Source organism: Brassica napus, chromosome A7 (assembly GCF_020379485.1).
Source record: "Brassica napus cultivar Da-Ae chromosome A7, Da-Ae, whole genome shotgun sequence".
NCBI classification, from domain to species: Eukaryota; Viridiplantae; Streptophyta; class Magnoliopsida; order Brassicales; family Brassicaceae; genus Brassica; species Brassica napus.
This window is the reverse complement of record NC_063440.1, coordinates 15,672,004-15,693,882: the sequence shown is the minus strand read 5'-3', so window position 1 is coordinate 15,693,882 and position 21,879 is coordinate 15,672,004. Positions and strand designations below refer to the sequence as shown.

Sequence of the window (21,879 nt, the reverse complement as noted above, 5' to 3'; positions counted from 1 at the left end):
ACACACACACAATAACTACGTTACAAGAAAATGTAAAAAGGGAAATAATATATTTTGAAAAGGAAATAACCATAGAAAAATAAAAATAAAAATAAAAATAAAAATAAAAATAAAAATAAAAATAAAAATAAAAATAAAAATAAAAATAAAAATAAAAATAAAAATAAAAATAAAAATAAAAATAAAAATAAAAATAAAAGTAAAATAAAAATAAAAATAAAAATAAAAGTAAAAATAAAAATAAAAATAAAAATAAAAATAAAAATAAAAATAAAAATAAAAATAAAAATAAAAATAAAAATAAAATAAAAATAAAAATAAAAAAAAATAAAATAAAAATAAAAATAAAAATAAAAATAAAAATAAAAATAAAAATAAAAATAAAAATAAAAATAAAAATAAAAATAAAAATAAAAATAAAAATAAAAATAAAAATAAAAATAAAAATAAAAATAAAAATAAAAATAAAAATAAAAAATAAAAATAAAAATAAAAATAAAAATAAAAGTTAAAATGAAAAAAAGAAGGTGCAGAGAATATCAAAACATTACCATAAGAATTATTAGTATACATATATGTAATATACACACGCTGTTTAATATATTTAGTTTATATACACACACGCAACTCAACAAATAAATAAGTAAAAACATGAAAACACTAACAATTGATTTTTACAGTACATGGAGACTCAACAAATAAATTAATAAAACATGAACCAGTTAAAAAATTTCTAACATAGTATGGGGCACGTGCCCCATGCACCTACCATGGCCGTAGATACGCCCCTGGTGACCAGTAGCCTCGAAATGTTGTTCTATCTTGCACCAAGACCCCTATGGACAAGCTCAAACCGTCTCTGTTTCATCTCCATTTTCTTATTTTTGCTACAAGTTGTTTAGATTATGTAAAATATTATTATACTACAAAGCATGTTTCTAAACAATATTATTATATTAAATAGTATTTCTTAACTTCTTATTAATTTTTTTTATCAATCTTCATACAAATTATTTAATGAAATAAATAATTGGTTAAAACTCAAATAATTTATTTTAAAATCTTCTCTGAAATAACCTTATAGGAAAATCTATAAAATAGTCTTCCACAAGACAACATCCAGGAGATCCACATGGAAAAAATTACGTAAAACAAACAAAAAAGTTCTGAAAGTTCACGTATGCAACCAACGGAGATATTAAGAGCGAGAGAGAGGGGAAACAACAGTCTCCAATCGCCCTCATACATGCTTCCATGAGCTCTAATCGTCCACATAGCCTTCCTCACCTCTTCTCATCGTCCACATAGCTTCTTCATACTCTCTAATTGCCCACATAGCTTCTCACACTCTCTAATCGCCCACATAGCCATCTCTCATCTCCCACATAGCTCACACAAGCTCTAATCGCCCACATAGCCATCTCTATTCGCCCAAATAGCTCACACAAGCTCTAATCGCCCACATAGCCATCTCTAATCGCCTACATAGCTTTCACAAGCTCTAATCGCCATCATAGAGTGGCTCTCATCACCCACATAGCTTGCACAATCTATAATCGCCCTCATAGAGTGGCTCTCATCGCCCTTCGAATCAGGGGCAAAAAAGGAAGGACAGACGACCTTGGAGGCATATATAAGAAGAGCCAAGGCGAGGAGCACGGGAGACAGAAAAATTCACAGTAAACTTAGCACTTAGAACAATTTATGCAGTTTTCATTTCGTTATTGAGCTGCGACTCAACTAGGTCTTAAAGTCTTAGGTGATTAGAACTATAAAATACGCTAACAGCTCTTACGACCGAGGCTTTTTTACCTATTGTAACGCTCATACGCGAATTTGGAATAAGATCATTCATACTTTGCTCTTTATTTCAATTTATTTTACTATGTCTGTTTTACGTAATTTGATGACTTGACATTGGTTTAGCAGGTTTCTGGGACCTCAAGAAAAATAAAGGATTCTTTGATTTCCTCCGTTCATTGAAAATGACGGTGTAAATTTCGGTTCCCACGAGAGTGCTCTATAAATGTTTTACTTTCTAAACCTAACATAAATTCTGTTATAGAATATGCTTAAGTAAGCTACAAATATTTCAAGACGGCGCCATTTTAATCCAAGGAAGTTCAGCAGTAGCACCAACAAATTCAGATCCTGAAGCTGAAGCAATGGCCATCCTCTTTGCAGTTCAACATTTGAACGGACTTGCATATCATTTTTTTTTAACAAACCATGCATTACTTAAGAAAACATAACAAACTTTAGCCACGAAGGCCATAGTTTCCAAGATCCTGAAGACTTCTTTTTGCCAGAGAGTCAGCTTCCAGATTAAAAGAGCGAGAGATAAACTTAAAGGAGATAGAATCAAAGCTTGTGCAGAGAGCAGAGATATCACTAAGGACACTCTGAATTTCCACTCATCTGCTTCGGGAGTTGATGCATTTTATTGAGGATCTTCGAGTCTGAGCGGATTTTCAGCGTTTTGAAGTTCCTTGCTACTGCATCACAAAGTGCAGCTTTGACTGCAAGAGCATCCAAAAAAAGAGCAGAAGCCACATGAGAGCGGTTTGCAGAGTTGGTCAGCGACCATCCATCTGAGGGATCCCTAAAGACCCAACCCATTCCTCCGTAGTGCGTTGAGACCTGCCACGAAGCATCAAAAATACATTCCATACCAGAGATAGTTGAATCATAGTGTATGTGGGCTCTCGCAGGTGGGATGGTTTTCTGCATCTTCAAAGATTGAGCGGCTTGCAAACTCCGGGCTTCTAGTGAAGCAGAGGGTACCACCTTATGCTCCTTCACATGACTCTAGTAGATTTTATGCAACTATTTAAGAGTTTGGAACCATCATCTATAATTGGACAGCATGGCTTCCACTTCAATCAACCAACGGTAATGGTCCAAGATATAGTTCACTTATCCAAGCTCAATGCTTTTTTTCTTTTAACCTACAGAAAAAAAAGAGTTTGGAGTTGATAAAGGCTAATGAATGTAGCGACTTGTTCGAAGGCCATCTTTTAACTATGTTCCTAGAATGCATGTACATCAGGTTGATCAATTAGCTAAGAAAGCTAGGTTAATTAAAGGATATGTAATAACCTTGCTCAACTAAAGGCCATTGTATTAATTTTCTTGATCAATGAATGAAAATGTTCACAAAAAAAACTAAAATTCAATTCGTACTATGCATTTCCAAAAACAATTGGTAATATTTTGGAACAGAAAACTAAATACGGTATCATTGAAACTGTCTTTAAATGATCTGTGAGACATTGTGTCCATTTTTGAAGTCGCTACCACTCTCTCACTCTTTATTCAAAAGCCATGGGAATGCCCTAACTTATTTCTTTTTCTTTTCTTTTTTGATAAAGATGCTATAACATGCCTGGTTCAAAATATGGGGATTTGGAGCTAAACAACATGAGGAACCTTGGACAAAGACTCTCGTATCTTGTCTTCACTGAATGATAAATCCACCAATTCGCCTTTTAGATACTTGTCATAAGAGGAAAGGTCAAAGTGGCCATGACCACACATCGCCATTACTATCACTTTTGCTTCTCCTGTTTCTTTGCATCGGAGAGCTTCTCTTATGGTTGCTGCAATGGCGTGAGTTGGTTCCGGCGCTGGTATTATCCCTTCCGCTCTTGCAAACTGAATGGCACCTGCAAAGAAAATTAGATCAGGAAGTGGGAATTACAGTCAAGTGCAAATATAGAAAGGAGTAAAACTAAACAAATATAGTTGAGAATCATATTGTGTCACCTTGGAAACATTCGATTTGAGGAATTGAGATTGCTTCCATGAAACCTTGTTCATAAACATGTGAGATCAAGGGTGCCATCCCATGGTACCGTAATCCACCTATCAAAACAGTAGACAAAACAACAAAACAGTGGAAATCAAGAATCAAGAAAAACAAGAATCAAGGAGCATGAGGCTTAAACGCTTAGTACTTGCATGGAGAAAGGAAAAGCGGATAAGAAAACAAGAATCAATAATCAAGAAACAAAGAAATGAAGCAGCAAAGAGCTGGAGAAGCCTTAGGGTTAGTGTATTCAAGATCATGGGTTTAAAATTTTAATTTATTACCGGCATGGATAGGATCAGGAATGAAGTCATGTCCTAAAGTATGCATCTTCATCAGAGGAGTCAGTCCAGCTGTATCTCCAAAATCATAAGCATAAACTCCTTTGGTCAAGGAAGGACAAGCAGAGGGCTCAACAGCTCTTATAACAGGGCTGATATTGCCTTTGAGTTTCTCCCGGATAAAAGGAAAACTCAAACCAGCAAAATTTGAACCTCCACCAGTACATCCTATGATCACATCAGGCGTTTCGCCAAAATCTTTCATCTGCTTTATGCATTCTTCTCCAATAACCGTCTGGTGCAACAACACATGGTTCAGTACACTTCCTAAACAGTACTTTGTATCCTCGTTCCTAGCTGCAACCTCAACAGCTTCTGAGATCGCAATGCCTAAACTCCCCGGGCTTGATGGGTCGGATTCAAGGATTTTTCGACCCGCCTCAGTGAGATCAGATGGAGATGGATGAACCTTTGCTCCCCACGTTTCCATCATTAACCGGCGGTATGGCTTTTGATGGTATGAATTGGCCACTTGCCACACCTATATAGCATAAAAGAAACAAACACTTTACAAAACTGATTGAACTTAACAAGACAAGATATAGCTGCAAAATCTTTGTACTTACTTCGCAGTCAAGTCCGAATAGACTAGAGGCAAAGGCTAAAGAACTGCCCCATTGGCCAGCGCCAGTTTCAGTCACAACGTTCTTGACACCTTCTTTCGCATTGTAATAAGCCTGAGGAACCGCTGTGTTAGGTTTGTGTGAACCAGCTGGGCTACCACCTTCATACTTGAAGTAAATCCTTGCAGGTGTCTGAAGAAGCTTCTCCAATCTCTTTGCTCTAAACTCAAAGCAAGACTCGGGATTATAAAGAAGAGGAACAATCTTCTGTATTTCTTTGCATCCTTATACTATTCTAATGTATTCATTTATCACTTTCAAGTGCATATCATAAACATAATAAAACGAATTGAAGGAAAAAAAAAACAAGAACCTGATTAGAGGAGTTGGACGCCAGAGCTTATAGATTTCAAGAACTTCTTCAGGGATGTCGATAAACCTCTCTAACGTTGCTTCTTGTTTGATTAACTCATTAGGGAAAAGATGAGATAAATCTTCGGGTTTGATTGGTTCGAAAGTCTTGGGATGCAAGGGTGGTGGAGGCTTAACAGAAAGATCGGCAATAAGATTGTACCATTGATTTGGAATCTCAACAGATGAGCTATGATTAGATCTTAAAGCTGCTTTTGCTCTTAAGCTAAATCCATTTGAAACTCTTGTTGCTTGGTTTGACTTTCTTTTCAGAGTTAAATCATCACCTAATCAAATCAAGTTCGACCTCAGAACATCAAGCACTTAACTATGAAGCTGGAGCTTCAACAGCAATTAATCAAGAACCAAAAACATATAAAGAGCTTAAGCAACTGAGAGGCCATTTCTTTCTTTACTCACAAACGAAAGTTATATGTACCTGTAAGGAAAACTTTAGCCGAGACTGGTCTGGTGAATGGGTTTGGAGGTAAAAGCAACTGAGATGTCATTTCTTTGCAACTTTTAGCAGAATTAGGAATCAGAAGTAGAGAGTTTGAGTTTTTAAGAGTGAGAGAAAGTCCACAGCTCGGTGGAACAAATGAAATAAATAAAGGATACTCGTGAGAAGACTTCCCCGGCACCCGACGGTCAAGGAGTATTTAATGAAATGTTTTGAATACTATTTTGTTTTGTCTTCTCTTTTTCTTTGTTTACTTTTTTTTGTCTTTCTTTTGGTTTGGTTTTGTTTTTTTTTTCTGACATCTAATATTTAATTAACGTTGGAAAAATCAATCAGAGTTTGATCCGCTACAATCAAGTGAGTAACATGCTCTATGCTGCTACCTAAACAAATTAAGTTTTTATCATATTTATTTCAACAAATTTTAATAGATTTAAAATTTAATTTTAGTTTTAAATTGTATTGTATTATGAGAAACACATTTGAGAAACTTTATCACTGCGGGGCTTTAAGGTGTGGAAAGTTAGATGAACTGAAAGAACTGAGCTAAATTCAGTTAGAAGATATATTTATATTTAAAACTATCAGCTATATTTTAATTTAAATAGCTAATATCTTAGATACAATTTATAGATAGAATATTTGTATCTGATAATATAATGCAATTTATAAATTGACTGCAGTTTATAAATAAATAAAAAATTACAAATAGAATACAATTTATAAATAACATATGTACAGATATTTGTATATGAAAATATCCAAAATAACTAAAAATATCCAATTTCTCCAACCACTTCTATCAATCTGAATCTTTCCAATATGTCTCTTTTATCTGGATCCCTCGGGAAAACAATTTGCTAGCTGACTCTTTGGCTAAGCATGCTTTGAATGTTGTAGACAGTTTGGTAGTTGGGATGGAGCTTAATGCACCCAACTAAACTCTTTCTTATTTAATGAAGTATGTGTTTAAAAAAAACTAAAAAGAAAACTATCCAAGATTATTATATCCAAAATATCTGAAGTAAGCAAAATAATCCGATATATTAAAATTTTATTTAAACCCACCTAAACTATCCATTATTTTACCGATGTTATCCGAACTGAATTAAACCATGATTGTTTCAACTGATCAGAACCAATTTTCATCAGTTCTTGAATTGATCTTAAGCACTTATACTCAAAATACTAGATACCTGAATTAACAGACTCGAATCAAAACAAATCCTCAAATGAATATGTGTTATATTAACTATGAGAAGTGGTTATTCAATAAAGTATTTGAACTAATCTGTGTTAAGAAATCTCATGGTATCGAAAATACGACACAAATTTCTCATGCTAATCAAATCTGTTATTGCCAGTACAACAAATGTCTGGAGCTCAACTTTCTGCTTACCTAAATCATGTATGGACGAGATTGATAGCATGTGTTCTGTGTTTCTTTGGAGTGGTTCCCCAACTGATACTACTAAAGCAAAAGTTGCTTGGAAGGAGGTCTGTAGGCCGTTCAAGGAGGGATGCCTAGGGGTTAGAAGTATCAGCAAGGTACAAAAGGTATTCTCTCTTAAGCTAGTATGTCGTTGTTAGATGGAAATAGCTCTCTTTGGGTGGATTGGGTGAAGACCCACCTCATGCGTCAAGAGTCTTTCTGGGATATTAAGGATATTGGTTTAGGATCCTGGGTTTGGCGGAAACTACTGCAGTTGAGGGCCACTACAAAGCAGTTTATCAGAATGGAAGTTCACAGTGGACAGAGTATGAGGTTCTGGACTGATCTATGGCATCCTTTGGGCAGATTGATAGAAGTGGTTGGAGAAATTGGTACCCAAAAGCTTGGTATAGCGAGAACAGCCTTGGTTTGTGATGTGAGGAACGATGGTCACTGGAGGTTCAGAAGATTTCGTAATAGACATATGAAGGACTTTATTCAGGCAATTGAAAACGACAGATTAGAAGAAGATCAATTTGGCCAGGACGTCGTTCTATGGAGGATGAATGATACTGAATTTGGTAAAGGTTTCACTACCTCTGAGACATGGCAGAAAATCCGTATTCACAGTCCAGCAGTACCATGGAGTAAGGTGGTTTGGTTTCCGCTGGGTGTTCTAAAGTTTGCTTTCATCACCTGGCTCGCTATACGGGACAGGTTGTCTACGGGTGATTGCATGCGTACTTGGGGACATGTTCAAGGCTGTCTGTTTTGTGGGGAACCAAATGAATCAAGGGATCATCTCTTTTTTGCTTGCCCATATACCTATACCCTATGGATAGAGGTGATTGGTACGTTGTTAGGTCACCCTCCTGACCCGGACTGGGAGAGAACACTTGTGCATCTAACAACTCATGGGTTTGATCGGCTTGTTTATATTCTTTTGAGACTTACCTTCCAGACGACAATCTACATGATTTGGAGTGAGAGAAATGACAGGAAACATCTCAAGAAGCCTAGACAAGTAACTTAGCTAGCAAAGCTGATTGGGGAAACAGTGAGGAATCGTATCTATTCGGTAAAATACTCGGAGAAGATACGCCTGCGGGGATTGATGCAACTCTGGTTTAGCACACATACTCAATTAGGCTTTAGTTATTTTTGCTTCACATGTACATAACTATTCTTTCCATTGATGATTAAGAAATTTAATATTTCATTAAAAAAAATACGATACAAAACCAATAAATATACCAGCAATTATAGGTTTAGAGCTTCATGATTTCAAATGATCCAATATTGTGTGTGATTTTTATCACAGATTTTATAGCCCAAGCACATATCTGTGTGATTTTCACCTGATACAACCATGAAATAATATATATTTTATACTGTAACTTTATAAAAAGAAGCTACGTTATGATTAGTATAAAATGTATAAGATCACTGAAGATGTATGATCAGAGCAGAGCCGAAATAGCTCATTAAGTGTGAGATGAACTACAACATAGAGAAATAATGTGATAAGTAGGACGTGGAAGGAGTATAACGGAAAAAGAAATAGATTTTTTGTCAAGTCAATTTTATTTAAAATTTAGGAAATAATTTAGGGAAAACTTTTTTCATTAATAATTCTTCAGTATATGAGGAAAAATGAAGAATGGCTTGAAATTCATTATCAGAAACTTGGAAATGGTTCATTTGTTAAAGAGTATACCATCTGAGGAATGAAGAATTCATTTTAATATCTTTCTTAAAAGAGAGGTCACCTAGTGAGATTTAGTAGTCACTAGTTTGAATAAAGGATTGAATAATTTTACCAACGTATATAAGCTTTCTAGATTGGTCAACTTAAAAATTAAATTACACCCTAGCCCGCCATTACTAGCCTTCCATAAAGGTTTTGGTAGTGACGGAAAAGGTAAGAAATCTACAGATTTCGGATTCACATTATCTGAAATCAAAGCCACATAAACGAAGATTTAACATCTGTCTTCGTTTTGTTTTTCTTATTGGATTTACCTTTTTATTTTGGGTTTGGGTGTGTGTGTCGAGAGTATGGGTGACGAAATCATGAACAACATCTCTGAAACAATGATCGAAGCTCAAACCCAGATTAGGCAATCGTTGTATTGCCACCAGGTTCAAACATTTTTTTTAACTTTATGATATTAGGTTTGTTTGTGCTTCGATCAACCTATCTTCAATAGGCACTTATATTCTGAATTGCTGTTATCTTTATTGATCCGAAATAAGGTGACTTCTTGGTTTTCTATTTAGTCATTTTTTGAATCAGTGATCTTTGTGTGTTTAGTGTCATAAAAAGAGATCGGATATTGTCGGAAATTGCGTGACAAAGAGGCCAAACACGACATGTATGGTGAAGTATTGTCGTAGTTGCCTATGGAACAGGTTTGATTTGATGTTCTTGAGATTTGTATAATCTCTAGTGATTGTTTTATATATGACTACGGCTCTAATTTAAAGGTACAAAGAGATCCCAGAGGATGTTGCATCGAAAAAAGACTGGCTTTGTTACAGATGCAGGGGAATTTGCGATTGTAGTAACTGCCTGTAAGTCTAAATCATTCATTACATTTTGATTTTTTTTTTTTGTCAAAAAGGACTGTGTACATGTTTTAGGGCTCACTTTGTAAATTTTAAGAGAAATTAAATTTTCTTTTTCTTTTTCAGAAAGGAACAAGGTAAGAAGCTGACTGGGTTTCTTAGAGAAAATGGTTCCAGCTCCGATGCCATTAAAACCCCCAAAAATGCCAAACGCCAGCTGAAGTTGAATGATTCAAGTGAAGGCTACAACGAGGAGAATATTCCTGCAGCCGGAAAAAGAACAAAACCCATTCTCAAGAAGAAAGAGAAGTCTCAGCTTGAGGAGGTTAAGCTACCTCAGGGCATCGAGTCAATCACTGTCTTCGGCATTGACTTGCCCTCTGAAAATGCTGGAAGAGTTCTTCAGTTTTTGGAGTTCTGTTCGAAATTTGGAAAGGTGTCTTCTTTGTACTTTGGTTTTTCTTTAACATTGGAAGTGTTTGTTATTTCCTCTTCTGTAATGCATATGACCTTTTGAATAGGCTCTTGGCTTGAGAGGAGGGGAACCTCAACTTGTTGTGAGTGAGATTGTATCAGGGAGAAACACAAGGAGCCATGAGCATTCTACCCTCACCCAAATGATAATCCAGTTATTGACTCTTATATTGGTAGACACAGGAGACAAGTACGTATTGTTTTCTTGGAAAGTACGATTTTTTCTTTGATACATAACTGATTGATATCATTTTTATGATAATTTAGATCAGTTGCCCTGAGTGCATCAGATGATAGGTGGTTCAATGTTCTTGGAAACTGTTTTTCCCAATCCGAAGTTAAGCTTGATGACTTCCCTCCTGAGATGTTTCAAAAAGGCATTGCTGAGTATGAGGAGATGGGTTCATCGCAAAGGCTGAAACTTTTGAATTTCTTGTGCGATGAAACGCTTAGCACAACGTAAGTTATATTGTAATATATGTATCTGTATGTATATATATATATATATATATATATATATATATTGAATCAGTTTTTCTTTTTTTTTATGTGCTTGATAGTTAACATGTTGTAAACAATCTTTCAGGGTGCTGAGGGATTGCTTTGCTAATCCTGAATTTGTTGAAAAGAAAAAGGAAGCAAAAGAAAAGTTGAATGCAGCAAAAGCTAACGTAACATTAAAATCTACTTAGTTCTTTACAATTAAAGTTTGACAATTCATATTAAAACCTTTTTGTTGTAGGAGCAAAAACTATATCAGAAGTTAGAAGATGAGTTCTCCAAAGCTCAAGCAGAGAATAATGGGGTTGAGTTGACAATTAAACAACGGCTTGCAATTGTATCACAAATGGAAGCTGAATCTGAACTAGTCTTTGCCGGGATGCAAAACGCGTTAAATATGCAAAGTATAATTCTGAATTCATGTGATTGATTGTTTATAACAATGGTTTAGGGGCTTAATTTTTATAATTGCTTTCGCAGAAGTTCAAGAATATGATGATGTTCTTAGAACCAGCCCGGTTGAATTGAATGACAATGGTCTTACTCTCTGGAAATTGAAGTCGTACAGCAAAGAACCAAACATTTTACTTCAAGGTGTGAAAAATATAAACAGTTTGCTTGTCTTAACAAGTATTATGTAGTAATTTTTGTTCTCTTACCATTGTTTCTGTGCAGACTTAGGAAGCTGGAGTGACGTATGTCCTCATGAAAGGTGGTTTGCGTTTAGCCCTGAGCAAAAACCACAAGTAGAGAAGTATATTGCTTGCAAAAAGGTAGATCATTCTCCCTCCCTCTCTCTCTCTCTCTCTAATTATATAATGTCAAGAAATTTATTAAGGTTTGTAGGCTTCTAAATTAATTTTAGGTTAAAGAATTGATTAGAACTGCTTAGGTTTAAGATTACTTTGGTGAATGAATTCATTAAAAACTGTTTAGGTAAACGAATTTATCAACGCTTTTTAGGATTTAAGTGTTCTTTATTAATCTCAAGCACATCTTCATCTATACAATACTTTACCTATATATACACTTGCAACTAAAGCATTTATCCACAGACTTTGGAATCGATGCCATGGTTTACAGTCAAATACTAACTTAGCATGAAACTGTATACAGTCAAATACTAGTTTCGCATTAAAATGTACTGTGATTTTCTTGAACTCTCAAGACATGTTTTGTTCATGGGTTTGCATTTTCAGCTTTGCATATCATTTCTTCTTTTGAATACTATGTTTGTGGTGTGAATAAATATATATATTTTTTTGAATATATAAAATAACTTATTGCATTTGAACTGTACTTCGAATGATGCTAATTTGTTCATGGGTTTGCATATTCTGATTTGCATCTTAATTTTTCTTTTGATTTCTAATTTTGTAGAAAGAAAGGCTTCTCAAAAATTGGAAGGGAAATACTGCTCTTGAGTCTTAGTGATAATTTGTCTTGTTCTGCAAGCACATAATATAAAAATGATAATGATAAGCAGAAGTAAAAAGGCTGACTCATTTGGATATGATTTGTTGTTTTATTTACATTTCTGAACACCCAAAAAACTCGGTTTCGTAATTTCTTTTTATCTTTAAAAAAAACATTCAGACTTTTTTCATATGAGACTATTGGACGTGAGACAATTGGTCGTTGAGAATTGTTGTAAGATTTATATTCGGTAACATTTCTGAATGTCCGAAAGTGAATAGATATGATAGCTATCTGGTCGGAAACTTGGATCGAAGGAGAGGTAGGATATCCCTTAATAAAGAATATCTTGGTCGATTTGGAACTCAGGGTCAATCAGCTTATCAATCCCATTACAAAAACTTGGGATCCAGAGATTTTGGAAGATCTTTTCTACCAATAAGATATAGATAGAATCATAAATGAGTCCCATGTAAGAAAAAAAAGACTATTGGATATGGTCTCACAATCAAAATGGTTGCTATTCAGTCAAGTCAGGTTACTGTTTGATGAATCGGTTGACTAGAATAGAATAAATTTGTGTAGTGGATATGGAGCCCTCTCTCAACAGTCTTAAAGCTACATTATAGATATTTGAGACCTCTCCAAAGATAAAGGTCTTTATGTGGAAAACTTTATGTAATGCTATCGTGGCAGGTGATCTGCTGATTGAAAGAGGTATTAAGTTGGGTCCCGTTTGCCAAGCGTGAGGATTTCAAGGCGAATCAGTGAATCATATTATTTTTACATGCTCCATTGCGATACAAGTGTGGGCTTTGGCTAACATAACTTTGTCGTATCAGGGATTCACTGAGAACACAAATTTCTCTAATTTTTACCATTTAGTGGAGTTGAACAAGAAGAGAAATATATCTTCTTAGGTTTCTCGATCCTTCCCTTGGATTATCTGGTTTGTATGAAAAAAAACAAGAATGGTATTATGTTTGATGGCTTTTGGAGAATGGTAAATGAGATCGTTGATATACTCAAATTATTCTAGAGTAACTCTCTCAAATAAGAAATTGATTGTAATACTTAGAGATCGAATCCACTTGAAGCGTGGATCACACAATAGACTAACAATTATTGGTAAAATTAAAACGGAAATAGAAAGCAGTAAATCAAACAGAACGATAAGATCAGTTTGTAGACAGATGGGAAAAACGCTAGATCCATGGATCTCAAACAGGCAATCAAAACTCAAATCAATAGTTGCTAAGGGTTTATTAAGTTCAATCCTAGAATTTGAGTTCAAATATCAGTTGTCCAACTCTTGCTGCGACAAACTGTCTAAATCTAGATCCTTGAAGGCCAACTCTCGTTGCGCGACAAATTTCTCTAGTCATGCATTAAGATTAACTCGATATGTTCACTAAGTTAATTAGGCTAATTTTCGTTGTGTCTAGCAACCTAGCTCACACTCTCGTTGTATTCCAATTATCCTAAGATCAAGTTCCTAGTTAAGAACAAGTTGTAAAAACAATATTGATGAAGGAGACAATGGATTGACCTAGCTGATCTATCAATCAAAAACTCATCGAAAACCTTAGAAAATCTCTAGATCTAACAATTGAATTACTCAGACATGATATAGGAATCATAAATCATAATCTGAAATAATTGCATAAAGATTAAAGGTAAGAAATACTGGAGTTCCAATCAATCTTTGAAGGAGTTCTGATCTTTTCTCCAAAATTTCACTAAAATTAACAAAGGTTAGCCCACACAATAGTCGTAAAATATAGATAAATAGGTTTAACACGTCTAAGGGCTTCTTTGCAAATAAGAAATTGTTTGGGCAAAAGTGCAATTCTTGAAAGTTTGGTCGGCTCGTCAATCAGCAACAGCGTCGATCGATGCCACGGAAGCGTTGGTCGATGCTCATATCGTGTCTCGACTTCACTTTCTGCACAGCTACAGATTTTCTTCCTTTTAAGTTTTATTTTGTTCTAAAATCACCAAAGTAATCCAAAACACACATAGACCTGTAAATGACATTAAACAGACTCGAAATACAAAATAAAGACTCTACATATGGCCTATAAAATGGCCTAAAAGTGGTAAATCTTGGGACCTATCAATCTTGATGAAGGCAGAGAGAAAGCGGATTTCTGGGTTCTTGCACAAGAACATGACAGAGTTATGAAAGAGGAGGACAAACGTGAAAGAAAAAAAAAACTATAAAAAAATGGTGTCTTCCACCTATTGGATGGTTCTAGTGTGTAATACTATAGCCATGTGGAATCGGAATAAAAGAATAGGAGGTGGTTCTTGGCCTCTTGGTGCTTTTAGACCACAGAGGAGAGGTGATCATGCATAGTAGAACTGTAGAAGGTCGTTTTCAACTCATCAAATCTGTAAGAAATTCGTTTTATTTGTCTTCTATATATGGGCTATTGTATCAATGGGAATCCATAAGAGTAACAAGGTATTTTTTTAATTTGAATACTCTTATCCTTTTTGGAATGATAACGAACTCGATAATATGGCCTTCTTTTAAGTTTCGGATCTCAGAACTTATGACTAGGCTAGACAAGATTTATCGGTGGAGGGTGGAGTTGGAAGAGAGGATAACAAATAGATGGGCTTTTTCATCGTTTAAAATGTCACGGTAGAGAACATGATTTACACATATGTGGCAAAAGGAGTTCCTTATTGGCTATGTTCTCTCTCTTTGACAGTGAGAAAAGTGCTTCCTCTGTTTAATGTCTCGCTCTCTGTCCTTGTTTAGAACTTTAGTTTTGGTTATTGAGTGGTCCGTATTTGACCTTGTAACCTTATTTTTTCAAGTTAATATAATTCCATAGATGACAAAAAAAAAGGAATAAAGCAGATGAGTAAAACTACACTGGACGACTTGTTCACAAAACCAGCAACTAAAACCTGAATGCAAAACCGAACTTTGATTGCTTGGTTCATCGGCTTCCTAAACCGGAACTTCTGATTTCTTCAGTAGTTTTCAACCACAAAATATTTGCGTAAAACACAAGCGAAATCCCCACTTATGAGAAAAAAGCACACATTCAATAAATGAACCCATATTTATAAAATATACATTCGATATATGATGTTATTACCATTTTTATATACAAAAATGGTAGAATTTGGCTCTCTAGTGCATAGACGCAACAATCAAACATGTTATACATTTCTAAACACCATACACGTAACTGAGATTATGTGGAAGAAAGCTGAGCCAGCCATGGAAGGAGACGCTCATGGACAAGATCCGGACGATCATCTTGTGGGCAATGTCCAACACCTTCTAGAACATATAGGTTGAAGTTAGGTAACTGACCCGGAAGGGACGTGAAGTATTTACCTACAGGACCGTCGAGAGGAGTTAATCCATCTTGGTCTCCCCATAAGACAAGAACCGGTTTGGTTATTTCAGGAATCAGCGTAATCGGGTTTGGTCCAGGTGGACCCGTTAGTATGGAAACAAATGCATCTAGCGCACCTTCGCTGTTTGCTGGTCCAGCGATAATCTGACACAACATTTTCAGCATAAAATGTAACACATTTGGTTGGTTCCTAATGTCATTGAGATGAGAGTGTGGGTAATAGGAAAAAACCTCTACAAGGGTATCATCTACATTGTCTTTGTTGCCATATACATTTGTCAAAATGTTCTTGAGATTCTCCCTGTGTTTAATTCATCCATCAATGCGTTAGAGCTCTCGATTAAGAAGAGTGTGGACAATATAAGTTGGTAACGAGTCATGCCTGTCTTTAACGCGGTTGAAGAGTGCAGAAGCAATTCCTCTTTGCTTGAGTAAGAAGTCGATAAGCAAGAGCAATGGCATCAGCAGCTTGATTCTCCAGTCGTCAAACACCGCTTTGTTGTTCATACCACCAGCGCAATTCAACAGAACCAGACCTCTAACCAGATCTCGCTGCGATTCTTCTAATTTTCAAGAAGTCACAACAAACAATGGAGTCTTACATCAAAACGATAGCAGACAATAGATCACATCAGATATTAGAACAAGACCTGAAGCAGCTATAACGCAAGCAAGGCTTCCAACAGAGTTTCCAATCAAAACTGTCGGTTTCTGAACCACTTCCTCCAAGAAGTTGAGTATCAACTGCAAGAAAACAAATTAATAAATTAAAAAAAAAAACAAGACACTGACACTTGCTTAAAACAGATCAGATAATTGCCAGGTGGTTACTTCAGCCCATGACTCCATAGTGTAGCTAAAACCAGGCGGCTTCTCTGAAGCACCAAACCCAAGAAGATCTATGGCATACACTGTATGGTGTTTGGACAGAGCATTTATATTCCTGCAAATAAAAATTAGTTTATTCTTGTAAGAACCAAATGCATATACACAAAAAATCTTCCACATACAATAGTTTCTTGATTCTTAAAACTAATTAAACTTCTCCTACTCTGTCTCAGCTTCACTTAATTGATACAAAACTAATCTACACTTCTCCTACACAACAGAACTCTGTCTCAGCTCAACTACATTGTACATAATACATTTACTCTCAACACATCAAAGTTCACAGGTAAGACCCTAAATGAATCAAAGTGGAAACTGATACCTTCGCCAGTGAGGAATAGAGGCGCCAAAGCCGTGAACTAAGAGAACAGTCTGACTCGCCGGAGTTACTTCCTCCGGCGAACTCTTGACAAAGTAATTGATTGAGTATTCTCCCTTCCACTTCCACTTCTTACTCTTCTCTCCTATCTCAGCCAACTCCACCGCTTCCACTACTCCTCCTCCGCTTGAAACCGCCGTGGCGCTAACACAGACACGATCTTTTCGGAGGTTCATCCGTCGTAAGGCAACCATCTTCGAAGTCGTCGTCATTCGCGCCACCATAGCCGGCAGCGGCGGCGGAGATAATCCTGTCCATGTCAGAGCTCTCATCGTCGTCTCTCTCTCTAACTCTGCTTCTTTGGTTATCCGTTTTGGTTGATTGTCATTAGAGACAACCTTACGTGGCTTTCTCTCTTGTTTGATTAGTTTCGGTTACACTCCGGTTAAAATATAATTCGATTAAACCAAATGGTTCGGTATCACGGATTAAGGTAACGACGATTTGGACCGACGATGTTCGAACTTCGAACCGAGACAACAACCACTCGTTCGGTTTGAGCGGCGTCCACGTGGCGTTTTATTGATGGTTTACGAAGATAAAAAAGAGATATCAAACTAGATTCCCGCGGCATGGATAAAGGTTGGCCTCAAACACTACCATTCCCGCGGCGTCCACGTGGCGTTTTATAGGCTTAATGAAGAGACCCGACCCAGTTTTTGTAACACTACCATTTTGCCTTACTCGACACAAACTAGGTTCTTTTCAGATAATTTCTTTAATTTTTTCGTATTTAGGTTTAACTAGTTCAAAATAGCAAGAATATGAATGGTTAAAAATGAAATCAATAGCTGCGTTTTAGCTTTAGTGCTCCAGAAAAACTAATATTTTCTTTAGTGCACAATCATAAGAAAAAACTTATTTTTTAAAAAATAATTATGATTAATATTTATAATATACATTAAAAATTATTTAAATAGTTATAAAATAAATTACAAAATATTATTATTTTACACACTTTTAGATAAGAAAAATTTCCTTATATAGTCATTTTTAGTTTATTTTTACAAAAATAGACTTCTAAAGAGAAAAATGACTAAAAGAAGTTTTACTGAAGGGTAAATATGCATTTATATTCTTAGAGTTAACTAATCTAAGACTTAAGGTTTAGAATTAAAGGTTGGGTTTTGGGATGAGTTCAAATTTTTAAAAATAAAAATAAATATTAAAAATTTTAAAATAAAAAAAAAACTATTTTGGTCATTTATTTTTTGAAGATTATTTTTGTGATAAAAACTTAAGAAGAACTATTGAGATAATTATCTTTCAGATAAAGTTAAAAGTTATATTGATATATAAAAATATCACTTGTTTTAAAAGGGAGAAAGTACTATATAGATTTCTGTTCATCAAATTTACCACTCAAAAACAAAAAGGATCATCTCTCTCTAGACTCTCCATCTTCTATCTAAAAAAAAAGAAAAAAACTTCTTCATCTGTTCTTCGTCGTTCACCGACTCCGGCCGCTTCCACAGGGCTGGGGTCGGGTTTAGTTTTAATTTCTATGTAATGTTCCTTCGGTTTACTTGCATGTTCAATTTTGGAGGTGTCAAGCTAAAGCTTCAGATCTGTTTCAGTTCTGTTTAGACTTAGCTTGTTTTCAAGATTGGAGCCCCGGATTCTCAAGATCAACGGCTTGATGATGTGTTTTCAAAGTTGCATGCGCTTTATCTCTACTGTTGGTGTCTTTGGCTTCGCTTCGTCTCGATCCTTGCTCTGGCTTGTTTATCAAGTTTGACTTTGGCGAAAGTGTTGCGGTTTCGCTCCCTGTCTTCACTCCAGAGGTATGATCGAGTCCTCATCCTTCACTGCTTCTCTGTTGGCGTTTCCTAGTCGTTCTCGTTGTAGTCTCGACTGCGCCGTATCCGGTTTGAACGGTATAGAACGATGCGTTCTGGTTCTCCGGTCTTGAAGCTTAGGTTCTCAGTTTCTATTTGCATGCGCTTATTCACTATGGGAGGTGCCTGGTTCGTTGTCTTTTCTTCAAAGAACCGCTTGGAGCATTTGCGTTATGTTACTTAAGAGCATTTCTTCCTCTTCGCCTATGTTATTGGCTCTTAATCTTTTTTTGGTTTCACCTTCATTATCATCATGTTTGTATTTTAAGTTTGTGTTAATATGCTTCCCTTGTTTGGGCTTCGCTTCCGGAGAACTTGTTGTTCTGCTGGCATAATTTCCGGATTTAGTCCGGCTTTGGTTTATCCGATCAATGATGTACTCCTCCATGTGTAATGTTGGTTGTTTAATACAAGTATCTTTTAGTGTGAAAAAAAAAAAAACTATATAGATTTCTGTTCGAAAATTTTCCGATTATAGTAAAAAAGAAAAAAAATGAAATATATTTGGGATAGAAAAATTATCAGAAAGAAAAGGAATGATCAGGTCCGGGGAGTCGTACTTGTGACGCATGACATGTGAGTCATTACTGTTCAAACAATAAAAATATTTGTTATTATTTGTCGGTCTTTAACGTAATTTTCATTACCCGAAGACAGTCACTAATCACTTATCATCCATCCAAAATCCAAATCCAAATCCAATCCTAATCCTACCTGCAACCAAAATCTTCATCTTAAGGTCTGACCAAGCCAAAGATAGGATCAGGTTTCTTTTTCCAAGGTAAAGTCATCGCTTTCTCTTCTTCTGATTATGGTTCCGACCATTTGTGTTCGATGTTAGTTTCTCTTAGTAATCTTAAAATTCTGTCGGAGTGAGAAGAGGTTTATCATTTGTAAGAGCTGGTTTTGCTCGAATATATTACATAAATCAAAGCCTTTCTTGTTTTTTTTTTAATGCACAGATTCGAGCTTTATAATGGCGTCGTTTCCTCTTCACCGTGAACTCCCCTGTAAAGATTATGTTTTTCAGCATGGAACTTCAGGTCGACATAGCAGAGGAGAAGTGTTGTTTGATTCGAATGGTGCAAGACGAAGTTGTCCGCCTGGCAGAACCTTCCCATGTCCGGCTTTAGGAGTGTTGACGAAGGCAGAGGTTAGTAGCAGTAGCACTAGTGGTCTGAAACATAGAACAACCGCTCTGGGGAGGGATTGTACGAGATCGATCCCGTGTTCAAGAAGAAAGCTTTGCTTGGTTAGGGCGTCATCAGAGACCAAGACTATCAAAAAGAGACTTCAACTGTTAGATTCTTACTTTGAGAAACTTCAAAGCAACGATGAGAAGCCTTCTATCTCAATGGGGGATGAAATCAATCGGGGAGCTGAACTCAGTGGAGAGAAGGAGTTAGAATCTTTGAGCGTTTATCTTAAAAAACAACAAAAATGTATAAGATTAATATTATGATTCTTTGATTTCCTCTTGCTAATAGTCGCTTACTTGGCTGTTTCTTTGACTCTCAGATGCGATAATAAAACCAGAAGGAGGTTCAGTAGCAAGCAAATCGAGAAACTCTGATATTGAAAGTAATAATGATGGAGAAGATCCATTGAACTTCTATGTTGTGTAAGAACCCTACAATCACCTCTTGTTCGTCTTAGATGTGTCTTGTAGATGCTTAGAAAAACCCTTTTCTTTCTTGTTGTGTGTGTGTCTCTCCAGGAGCATATTGGCATCCATAAACGTTGGAGTGTGTCTGTTTGAAGCGGCGGCTCCAGTGAGGAACAATGATATGGGACTCTTATCGCTCCCGCTGTTATATGGAGCAAAGATAAACGATCTAATCGTGGCTGGGGAATGGTGGAGGCTGGTCACACCCATGTTTCTGGTACAAGACCAACAGATTGGGTCTGTTCTTCCCATTCTTTTACTGTCTCAGAAACAGCTATTTGAAGCACACAATCTTGTCAAACTCAGCCCCTCTTGATGTCTTGGTTTCATGTAAGTTTGTCACTGAAACATTTTTACATTTTGCAGCACTCTGGAATCCCTCATGTAGCCCTTAGCTCATGGGCTCTGCTTACCTTTGGACCAAAAGTCTGCCGTGACTATGGGCTACTCACGTTCTGTCTCATTTGTATTCTCGGAGGGGTCTCTGGTAATTTCATGAGCTTTCTTCATACACCAGATCCTACAGTTGGAGGAACTGTAAGTTTAAATACTTGTTTCTTCCCCCACCAAATTGCATTGCACCGTTCCTAAACATTCAAAATATCAAATCATGTAAACTCTTGTTGGTGTAGGGACCAGCATTTGCTTTAATAGGAGCTTGGCTTGTTGACCAATCTCAGAACAAGGAGATGATCAAAAGAGAAGAGTACGAAGACTTGTTTCAGAAGGCCATTATAATGACAGGGCTTGGTCTCATACTAAGCCATTTCGGTCCAATAGATGACTGGTAAACTTTCATCTGATCATGGGATACTTTGTGTGTGTATGTATGCTTCTAATAACATTTGTGAGTCATGACAGGACAAATCTGGGAGCACTTGTAGCTGGGGTTGTGTACGGATTCTTCACTTGTCCGGTGTTTCAACTTGGAAGTGGAAGTGAAGGGATTATGACGGTTGGGGCAGAGAAACAGAACAGCGCGGGCCCGTGTAAATCGTTTCTGATTTTCACAATCTTTGTCGCGGTTCTTGTGACTTGTGTGCTAGTCCTTGGGGATGGACCATTGACCTTCCCTACGTATGATGATGTGGTCTACTCTCGCATCTAGGGTTTCATCATTTGTGTGTGTCTAGTGGAAAGTTAAATTCTAGTACTGATAAACGAGGAGAGTCGTTTGGTTTGGGGGTATAGCAAACTGAGAAAACTGTACTAAGAAATGACTAATTTAAGAACAACTAATAATCGGTTCTTAAGAGAAAGTTCTTATATTCCGATAATAATTCCATCATAAAAATTTCCAATAATCATGTTCTACTCTTATATCTGAAGTCTTTTCTTAATCAAGTTAATCAACTATGATGAGATCTTAAGCTTTTGTAGTTTTGAGCGTTTTTACTCAAAATCGGAAGAAAAATCTGAAGAATTTAACTTTCCACTACATACAGACGTTTGCTCATTGAATTATTCTAAAGATCGAATCACCTAAAATCATTCAAATATTTTTATTTGAATTATCTGATATTTGCACCCAAATTACTTAAAATTACTTAAAAAAATAAACAAACCGAACAAACGAATTCGATTCTCAAATTTATTATTTGAAAAAAACAATTTTATATATTGAAAAAAAAAGCCAACCAAATTTTTATATCTTTATACCCATATATTGCTATCTCTATGCCCATACTAAATACTCTAAAACAAATCCAAATTAAACGCCCATATATCATCAGTTCAATAACTATGCTATT

The 21,879-nt window shown here is 35.9% G+C and overlaps 4 protein-coding genes and 1 long non-coding RNA gene across 8 annotated transcripts; 3 read left to right on the top strand and 2 right to left on the bottom strand.

Moving 5' to 3' along the window:
* Positions 1-1,941: 1,941 nt before the first annotated feature.
* Positions 1,942-5,755, bottom strand: LOC106355450 (tryptophan synthase beta chain 2). Of its 2 annotated transcripts, XM_048736908.1 has the most exons (7): positions 5,563-5,755; positions 5,086-5,410; positions 4,716-4,932; positions 4,093-4,630; positions 3,766-3,864; positions 3,386-3,665; positions 1,942-2,948 (listed from the first exon to the last, which is right to left on the bottom strand). In XM_048736908.1, exons 1-6 carry the CDS (start codon positions 5,630-5,632, stop codon positions 3,412-3,414), a joined length of 1,503 nt encoding a protein of 500 aa, XP_048592865.1. In that variant the 5' UTR covers positions 5,633-5,755; the 3' UTR covers positions 1,942-2,948; positions 3,386-3,411. The 2 variants fall into 2 exon arrangements, with proteins under 2 accessions (XP_048592865.1, XP_048592864.1); XM_048736907.1 differs by lacking the exon at positions 1,942-2,948 and having other exon boundaries at positions 3,151-3,665.
* Positions 5,756-7,160: 1,405 nt separating this feature from the next.
* Positions 7,161-7,747, top strand: LOC125576149. Its single transcript, XM_048735538.1, has 2 exons — positions 7,161-7,667; positions 7,733-7,747. The coding sequence occupies exons 1-2, from the start codon at positions 7,161-7,163 to the stop codon at positions 7,745-7,747; spliced, it is 522 nt and encodes a 173-aa protein (XP_048591495.1).
* Positions 7,748-7,902: 155 nt separating this feature from the next.
* Positions 7,903-14,915, top strand: LOC125576560. Its single transcript, XR_007314994.1, has 3 exons — positions 7,903-10,728; positions 10,800-11,331; positions 11,939-14,915. It is a non-coding gene; the product is annotated as an uncharacterized LOC125576560 (long non-coding RNA).
* Positions 14,916-15,040: 125 nt separating this feature from the next.
* Positions 15,041-17,065, bottom strand: LOC125576558 (uncharacterized hydrolase YugF-like). 2 transcript variants are annotated; one of them, XM_048736905.1, is made up of 6 exons: positions 16,568-17,065; positions 16,189-16,300; positions 16,008-16,101; positions 15,740-15,920; positions 15,589-15,658; positions 15,041-15,501 (listed from the first exon to the last, which is right to left on the bottom strand). In XM_048736905.1, exons 1-6 carry the CDS (start codon positions 16,894-16,896, stop codon positions 15,190-15,192), a joined length of 1,098 nt encoding a protein of 365 aa, XP_048592862.1. In that variant the 5' UTR covers positions 16,897-17,065; the 3' UTR covers positions 15,041-15,189. The 2 variants fall into 2 exon arrangements, with proteins under 2 accessions (XP_048592862.1, XP_048592863.1); XM_048736906.1 differs by having other exon boundaries at positions 15,740-15,917; positions 16,568-16,992.
* Positions 17,066-19,043: 1,978 nt separating this feature from the next.
* LOC106352653 (RHOMBOID-like protein 9, chloroplastic) lies at positions 19,044-21,432 on the top strand. Of its 2 annotated transcripts, XM_013792279.3 has the most exons (7): positions 19,044-19,243; positions 19,425-19,904; positions 19,981-20,083; positions 20,180-20,345; positions 20,495-20,665; positions 20,761-20,915; positions 20,990-21,432. In XM_013792279.3, the coding sequence occupies exons 2-7, from the start codon at positions 19,439-19,441 to the stop codon at positions 21,234-21,236; spliced, it is 1,308 nt and encodes a 435-aa protein (XP_013647733.2). In that variant the 5' UTR covers positions 19,044-19,243; positions 19,425-19,438; the 3' UTR covers positions 21,237-21,432. The 2 variants fall into 2 exon arrangements, with proteins under 2 accessions (XP_013647733.2, XP_013647734.2); XM_013792280.3 differs by lacking the exon at positions 19,044-19,243 and having other exon boundaries at positions 19,250-19,904.
* The last annotated feature ends 447 nt before the right edge of the window (positions 21,433-21,879 follow it).

What these genes read in the sequence shown, in the direction of transcription:
- LOC106355450 (XM_048736908.1), bottom strand. Translation starts at nt 5,632, where the DNA reads ATGACATCTCAGTTGCTTTTACCTCCAAACCCATTCACCAGACCAGTC. An exon ending in GGCTAAAGTTTTCCTTACAG is followed by an intron (nt 5,411 to 5,562) that starts GTACATATAACT and finishes TGATTTGATTAG; the next exon opens with GTGATGATTTAACTCTGAAA. An exon ending in TCCTGATCCTATCCATGCCG is followed by an intron (nt 3,865 to 4,092) that starts GTAATAAATTAA and finishes CTGTTTTGATAG; the next exon opens with GTGGATTACGGTACCATGGG.
- LOC125576558 (XM_048736905.1), bottom strand. Translation starts at nt 16,896, where the DNA reads ATGAGAGCTCTGACATGGACAGGATTATCTCCGCCGCCGCTGCCGGCT. An exon ending in TTGCGTTATAGCTGCTTCAG is followed by an intron (nt 15,921 to 16,007) that starts GTCTTGTTCTAA and finishes CTTGAAAATTAG; the next exon opens with AAGAATCGCAGCGAGATCTG. An exon ending in TAGATGATACCCTTGTAGAG is followed by an intron (nt 15,502 to 15,588) that starts GTTTTTTCCTAT and finishes ATGTTGTGTCAG; the next exon opens with ATTATCGCTGGACCAGCAAA.
- LOC106352653 (XM_013792279.3), top strand. Translation starts at nt 19,439, where the DNA reads ATGGCGTCGTTTCCTCTTCACCGTGAACTCCCCTGTAAAGATTATGTT. An exon ending in TCTTAAAAAACAACAAAAAT is followed by an intron (nt 19,905 to 19,980) that starts GTATAAGATTAA and finishes TTTGACTCTCAG; the next exon opens with ATGCGATAATAAAACCAGAA. An exon ending in CCATTGAACTTCTATGTTGT is followed by an intron (nt 20,084 to 20,179) that starts GTAAGAACCCTA and finishes GTGTCTCTCCAG; the next exon opens with GAGCATATTGGCATCCATAA.
- LOC125576149 (XM_048735538.1), top strand. Translation starts at nt 7,161, where the DNA reads ATGTCGTTGTTAGATGGAAATAGCTCTCTTTGGGTGGATTGGGTGAAG.